Source organism: Canis lupus, chromosome 17 (genome assembly GCF_048164855.1).
Source record: "Canis lupus baileyi chromosome 17, mCanLup2.hap1, whole genome shotgun sequence".
Classification (NCBI taxonomy): domain Eukaryota; kingdom Metazoa; phylum Chordata; class Mammalia; order Carnivora; family Canidae; genus Canis; species Canis lupus.
The window spans coordinates 14,042,144-14,058,215 of record NC_132854.1 but is presented as its reverse complement, the minus strand read 5'-3'; the positions used below and the strand labels follow the sequence as shown (position 1 = coordinate 14,058,215).

The 16,072-nt window shown below is 42.1% G+C and overlaps 1 protein-coding gene across 2 annotated transcripts; it reads right to left on the bottom strand.

Moving 5' to 3' along the window:
• Positions 1-1,132: 1,132 nt before the first annotated feature.
• OXGR1 (oxoglutarate receptor 1) lies at positions 1,133-7,689 on the bottom strand. 2 transcript variants are annotated; one of them, XM_072783256.1, is made up of 2 exons: positions 7,596-7,689; positions 1,133-2,736 (listed from the first exon to the last, which is right to left on the bottom strand). In XM_072783256.1, the coding sequence occupies exon 2, from the start codon at positions 2,662-2,664 to the stop codon at positions 1,651-1,653; it is 1,014 nt and encodes a 337-aa protein (XP_072639357.1). In that variant the 5' UTR covers positions 2,665-2,736; positions 7,596-7,689; the 3' UTR covers positions 1,133-1,650. The 2 variants fall into 2 exon arrangements, with proteins under 2 accessions (XP_072639357.1, XP_072639358.1); XM_072783257.1 differs by lacking the exon at positions 7,596-7,689 and adding an exon at positions 7,290-7,442.
• Positions 7,690-16,072: the final 8,383 nt, after the last annotated feature.

The window sequence follows — 16,072 nt, the reverse complement described above, 5'->3', positions numbered from 1 at the left end:
TTAGTTCCTCACGCTATAGAAAGGCACCAGAAGGTGGATGGTGGAGACAGTGTCATCATCCAGAAACGCCCATATGTGGAGCCATTGGTTTTCATCTTTCTTCCCCCTGCATGCCTGGCACAGGCTCCTAGAAATGTCCTCACTCAGGTCTAAGTCAGATTTAACGTTCTAGAAGCACCTGAAAGTCATAAAGCCTTCCTACGGTACTCCTTCTTCTGTTTGAACCATCTATTCCAGCCTTATTCTAAAACTGACTCTTAAATTTTTTTCTCTCCCTAAACACAGAGAACATAAGCTTCCTGTAAATATGATGGTGGTAAAGCTGCGTTTTCACAGAAAAATATTACCAGCTTATTCAGTGATTCTAAATTAGTTTATTAATTGGTTCAACACATTTACTAAGGTTTTAAATATCCAGACTAGGCATTTTCTCAAATATTTACACTTAGGGATAATTAAGCACACACATAACTCAAAAATAGCTCTAGCTGTTACAATAAATAGATAACATATTTTTAAGAGAGTTACAAAAAAGAAAGGTATCTAAAGAGAATTGGTGTTTCCTGGGATGGTTTTCCACAGAAATCAAAACAATGTTAGATTTTACTTATTACCCAATATGTACAGGATATTTAAAAGTACTTCTATTCCCCTAAAGAGGCCCCTCCTTTCTTTCCCAGGATGTGTTGATAATCACTAATACAACTTGGTAATTTTTCTCAGTTCAGTTACAACTTTTAAAATGGTCTACAGCAATAAAGACACAATACCCCCAAATATCTCATGGGTATGTCAGCCACCTGCATCAAGATCTTTGAATTGTCTCAAGTGTATTGTACTGGCAGGCTTGAATCTACAAAACTGATGAAAGCCTAGTGAGACACACAGTTTAATCATCTCAAAGCAAAGTTTTGAGGAAAAAAAGTCTTAAAGATATGAAATGAAAACAAACAGAATACTGGAAAAGAGACAAGTACTGCCCTGGATAGTCTAAGGGTTCAATACAGACAGGCCCAATATGAAAGAACAGGAAACCAAGGGTGAGAGGAGTGGATTTCTCCAGTCTTGGCATTAAGTTAACTGGGTCAAGTGTGTGAACTTTCAATTTTTATAAAAGTACTAAAACTAGTAGTTTTCTTTTTTGAAGATTTTATTTATTCATTTGAGAGAGACAGAAAGGAAGAGAGAGAGAGTACGAGTGGGGGGAGAGACAGAGGAAGAGAGAGCAGCAGACTCCTCCCTGAGCATAGAGTCCCATGCAGGGCTCAATCCCAGGACCCTGAGATCATGACCTGAACTGAAGGAAGAGGCTTAACGGACTGAGCCACCCACATGACCCAAAACTAGTAGTTTTATTTCTATATAGTAAGTTGGTGAGACTAGATGTTTTTCAAGATGTCCCTGAGTTCCGATAGTTTTGATTCTACATGTGAATCTTCTACTGATAAGCACATGTCCCATTCTTACATTGACTCTAGGGAAGATCTCAATAAACAGGTTGCCAAGAACTCCTGGTAGCCCAGTCCTAGCTTTGGCACATAGTTACCTGGACATACAATATTTACTGAGAGTCACTGAGAGAGTTATTCTGGACTTCTTAGAAGTTAAAGTCTCAGCAGGCCTTCTTCATGGTTAACTAGCTGAAGTATGTCAAGGGTTGTTTGAGTAACTGATTTTTTTTGCTTGCTCTAGATCCCCACTTGCTTTACATCTCACCATCGAGCAGATGGCCTGCTGAAAATTGTCACTGACCACCACGTACAGTAGCAGGTTACCAAAGGTGTTCAGGGCAGCCAAGGGTCTAGAAACAATGTAAGCTTCGTGGATCTGATTCTCAACGGAGCAGCTGATTGAAAGCAGGCGAGATTCGATCCGGATGACCCTCAAGATGTGGAAGGGTAAAAAGCATATATAAAACACGAGGAGGAGCAGAATGGTTAGCCTTCTAGCTTTTTGCTTAAGGCAGCTGTGATTGTGAGGTCCTTGGGTTAGGGTGTAGATGATCATCGTATAGCAAAGTGTCACTATCACCAGGGGAAGGCAGAAAGTAGTTGCTGTCAAAATTAGATTGTACCATTTGATGGTGGTGAGGTCATCCGAACTAGTGAGGTCAAGGCAGGCAGATCTGTTGGTCCCAGTGGTGGATGTGATCAGGAAGGTCATGGGAATGACGGCCACCAGTGAAATGATCCACACCACAGCACAGGCCACCACGGCCCATCGAGTTTTGTGAATGGAAAAGCAGCTCATTGGGTGAATGATCACAAAGTACCGGAAGATGCTAAAGCAGGTTAGGAAGAGGATGCTGCTGTACAGGTTGAAATGGAAGCCGAAGCGGATAAACTTGCACATGAAATCCCCAAAGACCCAGTTTTCACCGCTGGCGTAGTAGTGAATCAGGAAAGGGAAGCTGGTCAGATACAGCAGGTCTGTGCAGGCCAGGTTCAGCATAATGACCGTGCTGCCTTTCCAGGGCCGCATTTTGAAAATGTAAGTGGAAATTGCTACTGCATTCCCTGGAAAGCCCACCAGGAAGATGATGCTATAAATAACAGGGAGGTAGTGCCTCTTGAGTGGGATTTTTTCATCAGTGCAATTTCCGAACGGTGCTGCATAATCGGAGAAGTCAGAAGCATTTGCAAAATTGTCTAGTGGCTCATTCATGGCTGTCTCCTTTCATCTTGCAGGAAAACAAGAGTTCGGTTTGGCAATTCAAATCGACTTTGAAATAACTCGCTGATAAAGGAAAATAGAAAACATTAATGATGGGGTAATGAAAACAATGATCTTCTTTTAAATGAAAATTGCTCTAAGATCCTAAATTTGCCACTTCTTTCTCTTTAATCTCAAAGAGACCCTGTGGAGAAGAGATTGAATTTCTAAGAAAACTATTGTGAGGCAAGACATCTAATAATAATATAAAAGTTAAATTACCACCAGAACTAAAATGAAGGATTGGAAAAAACAAATGCAAATAGATGTGGAAAACCATTTGGCAAGGTTGCTGTTTGGGGAAGCCATAGGGTGTCACCATTAGAGGCTTCACAACAAGACCCACAATTAATCGAGCGGGAGGCACTGCACCCATCGTGTTACCTCTAAACTTCACAAGATGCTGAGAAGTGTTTCTTATTATCTCTGTTTTACAGAAGAAACAAAGATTGAGGGAGGTTTTGCAACCTGTCCCTGGTAAGGCATCTAGTGGCACAGCTGGGGTTCGGACCTGTGTTTGTCTGATTTAGAAGCTCTCCTCTATTCCACCTAAGCTCACTGTGCCCTTTCCAACCAGATTCCCCCAAATGTGCGATGGAACAGGACATGGGAGGGCATGACAAGACAGGATACTGGCCATTTTTGAAATGTAGATCTCATGCCTTGCCCCACTGTATGTATGGTGGATTTCCTTTTCAAGTGTCGGCTCTTCCAACCTTTTTTACTAGCTAACATAATTTGTTCATGAGAGGGCATGTCTGTTTGCTGGGGGGAGGACGAGCAGCAGATTCACGCAGCGGTAAGAGCTTTGGGCTCTGTAGCCAGCCTGCCTGACCTCGATTCTCAGTTTCGCCGCTGAGAACTTGTGTGTCCCTAAGCACATGGCTGAGCCCTCCAGGGCTGGGAGCAGTGGGATTTGAACTTCTTTCTTCTTACTTATCAGTCTTTTCTAAAATTCTGTCAGTGAACTTCTGCGATGAGAAAAGCATGAAGATTATTTCAAAGAAGAATTACCGAAAATTAGCTTTTTATTTGGTTGTAAATAGATGTTGGTAAAATGCATCCACTTACACATTTATGGAGTGCCCACTGTGTATTAATTAGGCACTCTGCCAATTCCTAGAGATATAAAATGAATAACACACACAGATGTATAAGCCACTCTCACAGTCTACCGGGGGAGATGGACATGGACATAATTTTAATGAAATATAACCCTACCACATGGAGCTGTCTATATATATATATGCAAGAAAAACACATGGTAAGCACTCAATACATGTTGGGTAGTTGTTCATCACTAAGTCCTTTGATAGATGAATAGAACGAAGCCCCTGAGACCACAAGGAAGCGTGGGGATGGCTACCTGGTGAAGGGGGGAGGGCACTAAAGGAAGGTCATTAGGGAGGACTATTTAAGCTGAAGGTAGCAATAGGAAGGGAAAGACATTCTGGGCAAAGGGAATAGCATGTGCAAAGCCACTGAGATATATGAAGAGTTCAGAAGGCTCAGGGGAGCTCAAGTAGCTCGGCATGGCTGTTGTATTAGGGAGCAGCGGGAATGAAGCCCAGAAGAAAAAATAGCTGATAACGAAAATAATAGCGCCTCCTGTGTACAAGGCACTACTACTCTAAGTGTCCTAGGTATATAAATCCATTCAGTCCTCATGGTCACCTGGCAAGGTAGTTCTGTGATCACGCCCATTTTACAGAGGAAATAGAGGCAGTAAGAAGTGGTGACTTGCTCAAGGTCACCCTGCTGGTTGGGAGTGAACCAAGATACAGACTAGGGCAGTCTGTGTGCGGAGCTAGGCTGCCTCTCACAATGCAGAGGCAAGAATTGAGATAAGTGCTCTAAAATCACAAGGTCGAATTTGACTGTATCCCGGAAGGGCTAAGTAAATCAAACATCATAAATTGTGTGATGCTGGGCTAAACTGTCAATGATAATGGTACTCACCTCTTTGGGTTGAGAGAGGTTAAGTGAGTAAATATATTAATGTACATTAAGTGTTTTGAAGGATGCTTGGCACATACTGTTATATCATTGTCTGCCATCATCATTACTATTACCTGGTGCCAAAATCTATAATTTCAAGCTTTCCCTCAGTGTAGTAAAGAAATATATTTCAGACTGGCCCAGCTTCACTAATCTGAAACCGGTAGGAGCCTCCCCTGTTTCTTGGCCTTGAATTCACTCTTCCAGTTCCCACTCAGGATGCAGATGAGGATGTCTTTAAACATTTATGATTTTATTCCATATGGATTGGGGAAAGACTAGCCTAGGGATATGAAACACGCCACCGGGCAGCCGTTAGGATCCTCCAGGGAAGAGGCCAGTGCTCGCTGGGACTGTGTATTACAGATGTAAAACAAACATTTCCCTCCTTGTCAAGTTAATTTGCTCTCCCTGGACACAATATTCCTAGCACTATGACCTACACAGTACTGGAGGTGATAGGAGTCAGGCACTGCTGACCAGCAGGGGTGCTCTGAGCCCAGGAAACTGCAGCAGACAGCTTTTTCCTTGGCCAGGTTCTTTAAATGGGCTCATGTGCAAGTATTTAAACCTGAAAGAAAGAGGTCATGGTCAGAGAGTCTCTGAGGCAGCACTTCCAGAAATCACTTCTTAGTAAGTCCTGGTTCAAGCTCACGCTGCTTGTCTGTCAACTCTCTGAAAGCAGAAACATGGAATCACCTGGAAGCCCAAGGGCTGACACGGAGAAAGTGCTCAATATATATTTACTGGAAAAAAGAACAATGAGTGACATCAGCAAAATTTTATCTTGAGCTGAAGGATTAATGAAGTGGCAAATATTATTTTTTTAAAGTTTGCTTCTTTAACCACTTTTTAAATAAGAAGCACAATTATAATTTCTGTCACAGCCCAATAAGCCCCTGGTCATGTGATGGGGCCATTTTAAATAACAATCACATCAGGAAAAGACAGGTTGTAGGTAGAAACAACCACCTCATTGTTTTGAAAAACAACAGTTCGATTTAATGAAGACAGAATGACCAATTGTAAGGGAGGAGAGGTTGACTAAGAAATGTAACCCCTCTTCCATAAACCTCAGCAAAAGAGTGGTTTGAGTTTACAAAATAAGGGTCAAGTTTGGAACAGTGGACAAAACTGTTCAGGATGTGAGCAAAGTAGAATGAGGCAGGTTCCAGGGTCCTGTGCAATTCCCGGCCACCACCCAGGGGGCCACATGTAAACAAAAGAATCATTTACATTCAAAGGACATTGAAGAATAATGTGATGTGTTCCCTACTTTTTGCTACAACAGTGTATCTCAATCAGAGAGAGGTTACAGACCACCTGGAATTACGGACTCTATACATGAAAAATAATGATCCATTACGTTTCAACATAACCGGGTATGTGTTTGAACTAAATAACACACAAGCAAAAGCAAACACCACAGATTTGGCATATTTTATAAAGAAAAAAAACATATCATTTTGGCTCTAATTTTTTTTTCTCTGAGATTGGGAAGAGACTGTGATCGCTTGAGGTTAGTTGCAGGACATCAGTGTTTTGGACACACACAGCTTGAGGACCGCTACCCTAAATGCCAACTTGCCCGTGACCCTCAGAGATGGGGATATCAGGCTTCAGCACATATGGAAGACAGGACCAGAAATAATATCTACTCAAGTGGCTGCACAGACTACTTTATGTCACAGCACACTTGCCCGTGAGGTGGGAACAGTGGGATTAATGGTGAAATGTGATTTTTCTAGGGTTATCTGTTAATTTTGCCGTAAGCTCCTAATGCAACTTCCCCGACCCCACCCCGTCAGAGTTCCTTTACCTCCCAACACACACCCTAGGTTTTTCTGGTGCTATTTCAAGGCTGAGTTAACATTCTTTCCTCTTCTCAAGCTGCCAGTAAACCAGGGACATATAAACTTGAAACACGGCACCTCTCACATTCCTTCAGAGGCCTTGGAAACTGCAGCTGGGGTTGCATTTGGTTATCAAGAAGAGCCGCAGAGAGACATTTCATTCACGAAGATTCATCTTCCTTTCCTGCTCTACATATCTGTAAACTAATTTGATTTCATAATAGTGAAAAACAGACCAACCCTTAACCCAGGCAAATGTGAGAGGTACATGAATGCTGTCCTCCCAGAATTTGAAGGAATCCCTCTCCCTAACCCTTCCCTCAGCCCCAGCTCTCAAAGAAGAACAGGCCACTCAGTTACCCTAAAGACGGTCAGTACTTGTGGTGTTGATGGGGCCCAAAGCTCTGATTTTAGCTATTTGATCTTTAAATAAAATCTACGGAAGCTCTCCTGGGAAAACTACATGTAGGGACACACAGAAATTTCACAAAGAATTTGGAGGTTTAGGGATAGTACTTAACTTGATCATTAAATCCAAGGCACAATAAAGCAAAGCAAAGCCTAGAGGGGAGGGGCTGTTCCTTTACTGGTCGGGGAGGGAGACTGTGGGGCAGTGTCTTTTTATGGACTTGGCTAACACCAGGAAGATGCAGTAAGAGCTAGGGAAGCATCCAGAAGCCACAATCAACCAGGTCAGAGGTGAACTCTCTGCCCCAAAGCACCTACCAAGGAAGGACACCCATGCTTGGTCCTGGAAAAGGCACAACATGGGATTGACAGGCGGGAACTTCTTGGGATGCACCTCGGGCCCTCCTGGCCTTTCGTCGTCCCTGCGGGGCCGCGGGGTCCTCCTGCTGCCTCCCGGAGGAGGCGTCGGCCCCTCCCCGCCGCCCGCCTGTGCCCCCTGGCCGGCCGCAGAGACGTGCCCAGGGCTGCGGTCCCCAGGCTCGGGGCGCCCCGCGGCCTCCGGGATCAGCGCAGGCGCCCGCCCCCGGCCCCCTCCGCCCGCGGGCAGCTCGGGTCTCCGCTCACCTGCACCCGGTGCGCGGCCGCCTGTGCCCCGCGCGGCCGTCGGAGCGCGGCTGCGCCCTGGGGGACCCGCGGAGCGAGGCCGCCCCGCCCCGCCCCGCCCCTCCCACCCCACCCCTGCGAGCCGGGCGGCAGGTGCGCGCTCTGGGTCCCGCCCGGGCAGACCGCCCACCGCAGGCTCCCTCGGGGACCGGGGGCGGCCGCTGGCACTCCCGGGGATCCCTGGACATCCTCCACGCCGCTGGGCGCGAGACTGCGCCAGGGGAGGGGGTATCTGCAGAGCCGGGCTCTCGCCCCAGGAGGGCTGGGGTCCTCTTGTCTGGCTCCAGAGCAATCACCACCGTGGCCGGCTGGCCCACAGCTCACGGCCTCTTATCTAGCTTGGAATGGAAGCAACTCCAATCTGACCCTCTAAATGAAAGACTTCCACTGAAGTGTCTTTGCACCGTATCCAATTACAGGCCTGTCCTCCACCGCTCTGCAAAGTCGTTTAAAAATAGTTTGGAGCTGTGAGAAGAGCATTGTCTGGATCCCCAGATCTAGGTCGAAGCCCTCTTGCCATAGGACTTGGGAACAGCCTCGTCCCTTCTCTGAAACTTAGCCACTTCATCCAAGATAACAGGGCTCTGAGCCATTGGACTCTAGGTCCCCTCCAGCATTAAAGACCAGTTTCCTGTATTGCCTAACGGAGATGAGTGGAGAAAGTGCCTTCTACACTCTGCCACGGATGAGCATAGAATGCCCATTTGCAATTCCATGTTGGTGGGCAGTAAAACAACCAGCCCATTCTGTGGGCACGCAAGCCTGGTGAAGCAAGAATGGTAAACCAGGCATCCCAGAGCCCAAGGAGAAGACTCCCCGCTAGCTGATGGTTGGGACAGCACTATAGTAGCCTTTTAAATTTTATGCTTATCGTTATTATTATTTGAGTCGCAGCCTTTCCAGGGAAATACTTTGCATTAGGATAAAAATTATTCTCCAGTTTTGCTGTTTTTAATCACTTTCTCAATTCCTCATTTGGAACTATTTGACCCTGTTTTATGCCAATCCACACATTTCATTCATCAGACATTTGCTGCTTGATTATTCTGTATCAGGTATTGAGGAGAAAAGGAATAAGACATGATCTCTGCCTTCTAGAAACTCATGTACACACACACACATACACACACACACACACACAAACCAGTCAATTTAAAAAGTGATTAGTGTTGACACTGGTAAATAAGGGTGCTAGAAGGTGCATAATCCAAGTATAAGAGAAAGAGAGGTCAGGAAAAGCTTCCAAGACATTGGAATATTTTTCTATGATGAGTGGATTTCCAGGTAAAGAGGAAATGGCTGAAAGAAATTATTTAAGAACAAGTGTTAGGTGCTATAATCTTAAATGTGCAAGGGACATTTAAAAATATCCAGTTCTGGGAATATAAAATGGTGCAGCCACTATAAAAAAAAAACAGTATAATGGTTCCTCAAAAAATTAAAAATAGAATTACCATGTGTCCAGCAATTCTATTTCTGGGTGAATACCCAAAGAATTGAAAGTAGAGAGTCAGGGAGATATTTGTACATCTATGTTCATAACAATATTATTCACAATAACCGAAATGTGGAAGCAACACACATGTGGTATGTACAGATAATGGAATATTATTCTGCTTTAGAAAGGAAGGAACCTTCTGATTCAGTCTATGACATGGATAAATCTTGAGAATATGATAATAAGTGAAAAAAAAAAGCCAGTCACAGAGGACAAATACCATATTTGTTCTGCTTGTATGAGATACCTAGAGTAGTCAAATTCATGGAGACAGAATAGAGCCACCATTTATCAGAAAACAATGAGTTATAATCTGACACTCTAAATTGGCTCTATCAACAAGATGATTATTATGAGTGAACTGCCTTTTCTTTTATTGTTTACCTGTAAATATAACTTCTTACTACAATTCAAAATTCCCACCTACAAAGTAGTCATTTGCAGGGAAAAAATACTAACCAATATAGATCTTAATCATTCTCTAATCAAAAAAATATAATTTACATATCTTTAAAACAATTTGAATAAGAAAATGATATCACTAATTTAGACTATGCTTAAGCTTCAAACTTAGGTCCATTTAGCAGCTTAAGTCAAAGACCTACAGGGTGAAATTAAACTTCCATTTAAAATTGGTCTTTTGCCCAGATTCAGAAGTGCACTTTCTTCTTTTAAAGAAACATTCAATAGAACAGGTTTCCAGCACTTACATTCACAGCTATGTGAGCAACACAGGTGCCACTTGCAATGTGCTGCAATTGCTCCTTCAAACCAGAGGATGGGACTTATCTTCAAGAAAATCTGGATTCTCAGAATTTCTCTAGTTAAGAAGCGCTGACACCTTAAAGCCTCCTGCTCCAAAAAGCTCTGCAGAATTCTGCAGAGAAGGTAGATTCAAGTAGCATTCTCTGAAGAGCCATTGATTATTGAGTAGTGGGTTGGCAGGAGAAAGGAGTAACACATTAGCACTAGCCTTAGCTCTTACTCAGTTGGGTGAGAAAGGGACACATGGTTGGTGCCAATACAGACCATTCCATTTCTTTCTCCCCTGGTTATCCTGACCCAAATGTCAAATGATCATGTTTCCAGCCAGTGTTTAAACTATGGCTGCTGAACTTATATTTCCGGACCATTTTATTAACCATGTGTTTTATTTTCTATATTCTGATGTTTTGACAGTAGGGGCTTTGCTGACCTGGGAGAGACTGCCTCTCCCAGGGTTAGGCAATTTTTAGGGAGAGTAAACTCACTAGAGAGTGTACTTTCAAATGCAGAGCAGTCAACCCAGAGCTCATATCCTCAACTACCTCCTTTATCAGGCTCTCAACTGTGGGTCACTATCCCTCTGCCCTAATCATCCCCAAGACCAGGTACCAGACAAATAGGGACAGCTCCTGTGCTCTAGAGCCCACTGAAATTATTCAAACTAGCCAATCCTAATCTGCTTCCTCTGCCTTGCCTGTTCCTTCCCACAGAAACTGCAGTAAAGTTCCTCCTCTCTTTTTGCCTCCTGTCCAACCCCAATGCTTGCCTGTGTGTCCCAAACCCTAGTGTGGTGTGCTCCCTCCTCTTGGGATCTGTGAACATAACAATCTTTTCAATCATTTCCTGATCTACTGACCTCGCCATACCTGAATAATAACAAACCTGTATTTTGAAACACCCTTTATAGCCTTGTCAGACTTTTTTCTAACTTCAGACACAATATATCTTGGTATGATAGCAGTGTTCTCATGAGATTAATTGTCTTGATTTTAAAAAATGGTTAACTTGTTTTCTAATGCCTTTAAAATGGATTGCTCAGTGAAAATGCACTGTTTAAATAAAGCAGGTTTTTGATCTATGCTCTACTAGGCAACAAATTCAATTACTGTGATGCCTTCCAGATTCCTGCAATATTTCTCCAATGAAGAAGACATTCTGGTGTGGTGGACAGAAGCCCAGAAGTTTGAAGCCTGAATTTCAGTGTTTAGAAAGCAACTCAATTATCTGGAAAAAGAAATTCCCTTTGTGGGCTTCCATCCAGGAAAAGCAGAGGTTGGACAAGACATTTTCTATGGCCAGTTCCAGATTAAAGGGATCTTAGTTGTGAAAACTGAGGAGACGCTCAAAGCGTTGTTTCTTAGAAAAGCAGATATGACTTTGCTGTGCCAATGTGAGTCATCTGCTATGCTTCTCTGTGAACATCGTTGGATGATTTTTAAGTGTTTTCAAAATGATGCATTGTTGTGAAGACTTCTTTGAAAAAGTGGCTTTTCTGGGAAATTTGAGACTCTTGGGAAAGAAATTGACGAGATTGTCTATCTTTAGATCTAATCCCAGTAAAATTTGGAAGATGGGTAGGGTCTTCTGAGTGGATAAAGAGCTAGGCAGTTAGTACAGGTAGACTGTTGGCCAAGCAGAGGATGGGATTGTCACTCTGCTCAGGAGTTTTAATGTGAAGTATGGTGACCAGTGGAAATAGAAATGGAGATTAAAGACAAAGAAAATAAGGTATAGAAGAGGAGTATTAAACAAGCCAGAGAGAAAGGCATCATTAAAAAGCATTATTTTGCCTTTCTTGGTACAGGGTCCCCATATCCCATCTTTCTGACCATACTAACTACTCTATGACTCAGAAAGACATTAAAAGACTTAGAGATATGACAAGATTTACTAAAATACTAACTACTTTATGAGTCTCTTTGCCTGGAAGTACTTTTTTTTCCTGGATACTTGCTGTACTTGTAGTCAGCAAGATTGTTTACTAGTTTAATAAACTGTAATTGTTTTTATTAACTTGAGTCTTGCCTAAGTCAACAAGATTGTCTCCATCTTGTTGGAGGGGACTTTATAGTCTCCTCTTTGACTCTCCAACAGCATGTTACATAGATACAAAGCAGGCATTAACAATTGCCTATTGTTTTGGCAGTTGTTACTATAACCATGAAACTGATTCCTCATTTGATCTTAATTAAATACTAAGTTCTTTGGGCTTTCAGTTACAAATTGAGACCAAGCAGTTTCCCACTGGTGTCTGTCCAATCAGTTGAGCACATGAAAAGAACACACAGAGAGAAAAAGGCCAAGAATTGAACAGAATGCAAACTAAGTTGAAAGATTGAATGGGGTGATGAGGAAATCACTGCTGACCTGAGAACCATCGTAGTCACATGATAGGGGCTGCTGCTATTTTGTGCAATGGGTAGAAGAGTAAAACAGGAGTAAAGAAATGAGGATGGAGTTTGAAGGCTGACATGTTTAAAGGAGAATTCTTTTTTATTCCTTCTTTAGGCTAAAGATACTCTAAGCATGGTGTTGACTGCGGAAAATTTAAAAAGCCAAAGGAGAAAAGATTGGAAAGATAATTAATGGACAGGAGATAAGATCATGGTGAAGAGGTATGACTCAGCAAATAATAAATGTGTTTGAATCCTGGCTTCTACCTTTACAAACTGCTTAGCTTCTCTCTCTAAACCTCATTTTGTTTATGTGTCAAACTGGGATAACATGATTGTTGTAAGACCTAAATGAGATCACAGATAGAAGTATTTAGCATAGTGTAAGCTTTTATAAAATTGTAGATAGAATTAAGTCAGGAGCACAAATGGAATGGAGAAAGGTCACCAATTCCTCTGAGATAGAAGGGGATACGAGAATACCATGAACTTGAGGTGGAATTCCATCATTTCTGAGGCTAGTCCAAAGGTTCTCGACACTGGCACAATATCAGAATCAACTGGGGAGCTTTCAGAAATACCATTGCATTCCTCCTACCCCACACCAATTAAATCAGAAACTCTGAAGGTAGGCATGTGTACTGGTATTTTTTTTAAAGCTCTCCAGATTAACACACTACATAAAGTTGAAAATGATTAGGATAAATTTCGTTTCTCAAGTTTGACTATACATTTTTGAAGTAAATACTTCAAAATTTTTAAATAATGCTGATGGTAGCCATTTTGAATCTGAAAAACATGATGTTGAGGGGCACCTGGGTGGCTCAGTGGGTTAAGCATCTGCCTTTACCTCAGGTCATGATCTCTGGGTTCTGGGATGGAGCCCCATGTCGGGCTCCCTGCTCAGTGGGGAGTCTGCTTCTCCCTCTGCCTCTGCCCCTCCCTGCTCTGCTCCTGCTCTGTCTTGTGCACACACTCTCCCTCTTTCAAATAAATAAATAAATCTTAAAAAAAAAAAAAAAACTGAAAAAATCATGTTGAGCAAAAGAAGCCAGAAACAAAGACACTCACTTTGTATGCCATCGTGATTCCATTGAGATCAAGAAAAAAAAAATCTATGAGGACAAAAGTTAGAATAGTGTTTGCTTTTGGGAGGGGAGGAGGGTTGGCCAGAATGAACAACTGAAAACCTTTTAGGTTGATGTAAATATCCTGTATCTTGACTGGGGTGTCGGTTACTGAGCTAAATACATTTGCTCAAACACATTGAACTGTATATTTAAAATCTGTGAATTTTACTACATGTATTTATATCTACTTATCTAATTACACATGCAATGGCAAACCATTAGAAGTGGTTGAGTGGGGAAGTGTAAAGTGTAATAAAAGTTATTTTAAATGTGTTTAGCACCTTATTATCCACTAGTCTTTCTGTTGAGAAGGCATTTAGTTCAAATCTTTTATCAGCAAGGTTCTACTACATAAAAAGGATATCCTAGAAAACTGTTGAGAGAAAGGAACCAACCTATAGTTTTCAGTTTAAAGATTTAATCTTGGTATTTCTTATATTATTTATATGTCTTTATATTTAGTATATGTTATATTTTGGTTATTTGTTCAAATTTTCGTCTTCTGGTGTTTACTTCTGTGGTTAAGGTTTTAGCTTCTTGTTTTCTTCTTTGGACCTTTGAAACAATGGAAAGAAGTTTGGGCCAGAATCACATGGTTCCTCAAGCTATCTTCTTGTTTTATGAAAGACAAGTAGATTTAGGGGCCAGCGCGAAGTCTCTCACCAGGAAGAGGAAGCTTAACTATACCAGCACATCGCACAGACATGATCTTTGTCTTTACATCTAAGAATGTCCCCCACCCACCCATGCACACACAGACACTCAGCATATACAACTACCTTCATGCTCTGTCCTCTGCTCAGGCACCCAGAATGCGATGTATGGCTTTTGTGAGTCCCAGTGGGCACTACGATCAACCAGCGCAAGGTGGTTAGTGTGAAGCAAATAGAAGAAAATTGTCCCAGCACTGGTTTTACCTTCTGATTCCCCACTTTTTTCCATTTGCCATGTGTACGGAACATTAATCACACTTATACCCTAAACGAAGTTCAGAGACTCAGATTCTTCCATGCTGAGGTAATGGTTGTTTGCATGTTCTATGGCAGCCAACGGTGATTGCATTAACTTCACTCCACACTAAAAACATAATTTGTTACCAGAGGTTCCATTCCCTTCCTACCTCCGTTCGGACTTCTCCTGTTTCACCAGGCTCTTTAGGGAACATTAGGCCATCCTGAGCTGTTGAAATTCATCTCCCTCCCTAGCTAGTGTCTTATGTCTTAAGTCAGAGACCACGCTGAGCAATGTTGTCTTGTTTTCTTTGTCATGCTTCTGCGTTTGAATTAAAATGCCTCGGAAACACACATAACAGGCTTATGTAATTTCTTTATTATAGCATTTTTCAATTTCTTTCTTTTGACCTTTTGATAATGCTTTCATGATTAATTTTTGTCTAGGGCCCTGTTGACACAACAGACCACTGTACTAACCTATTAACCTTTGAGAAATAAAAGTTGAAATCTGATTTGAGTAACAAACCCAAAATAGTTTCAAAATAGTTTCTAACCTGGGCTTTCTGAACAATAAGCAGACATGTTCATCTCTGTGATGGACAGGCTCTATGCTCAAAGTTGCTGGTGAGTAAGAAGAGTTTGAAATGAAATGAGATGTAACGATAGCATCGTCTTTAATCTTAGAGAGGCTCATCTGAGTCCTCACTTTTAGAAAAAGTAAAAACACAAGTGATTTAACTAAAGAAGCTATTTCTTCCTTTCTCTGACTTTTCACAGACAGACCTTGAGAGTTTGCCCCTTCCACTATGCACACGGATGTATGATTGCCAGCTGAAATCAGTAAGCTATTTCATGTTACTCCCTTCCAAATTATACCATATTGATATTTCATGAAATTAAATTTAAAAATGAATCCCCTTTAATTGTAAATCCTACTTTAATCCCAATTGTGAGTTTAATTGTCTTCAGACTTATATGACATCCTTACCACTGTCCATCGATAATCAGAGACAGCATGTTCCATTTGGTTAGTCTACACTTTGAGAACAAATGACTCACTCATCTATATCCCATCTTCAAAAGTGGTCTGTGCCTGGCCTTTGCCATCCTCCCTAACCCCCTGTCCATGTCAAATATACTGATCACCGGTCCTGTGGTTTTACGTGGCTTTTGAGTCTGCAGAGCTGACCTTTCTGTTTTATTTTATTTTTAACTCTGGGCAAATAGATCACCAAAATCTGAAAGTGATACATCCATAGTTGGTAATTTTATTACATATTTATCTAAAAAGGAAATATTGCCATTTAGGTCCCTCATAACTGCTTTCAAACCTGTTTGCTTTGTTCCTGTGTTTATTCTACAATGACAGATGCCCATATGGGTGGAGCAAGGGCAGGAGCCTGGGAAGACCCCAGGCCAGTGCTGGAAGTCTCTCCTCTTGAGAAGAAACCCTGCGGAGCAATCATGACCAAAGAGCAGCTCTAGGGAAGCCTTCTTAACATCTGTGCACCAGGGGCTTCAGCCACTTGCCCTTTGAAGGCTGAGCTCTTGAACGATATTCTTTCCTGACATTGTCACCTGGAGTGGACATTTACAGCAGTCTCTCTTTTGCATGACAGATCTTGAACAGGATCTGCTATATAATCCGCAGGGTCCACTACAGAATGAAAATACCGGGCTTCTTGTTAAAAAGTGGAGA

Bases quoted from the DNA above. Each gene is read 5' to 3' on its own strand.
- OXGR1 (XM_072783256.1), bottom strand. From the start codon at position 2,664: ATGAATGAGCCACTAGACAATTTTGCAAATGCTTCTGACTTCTCCGAT.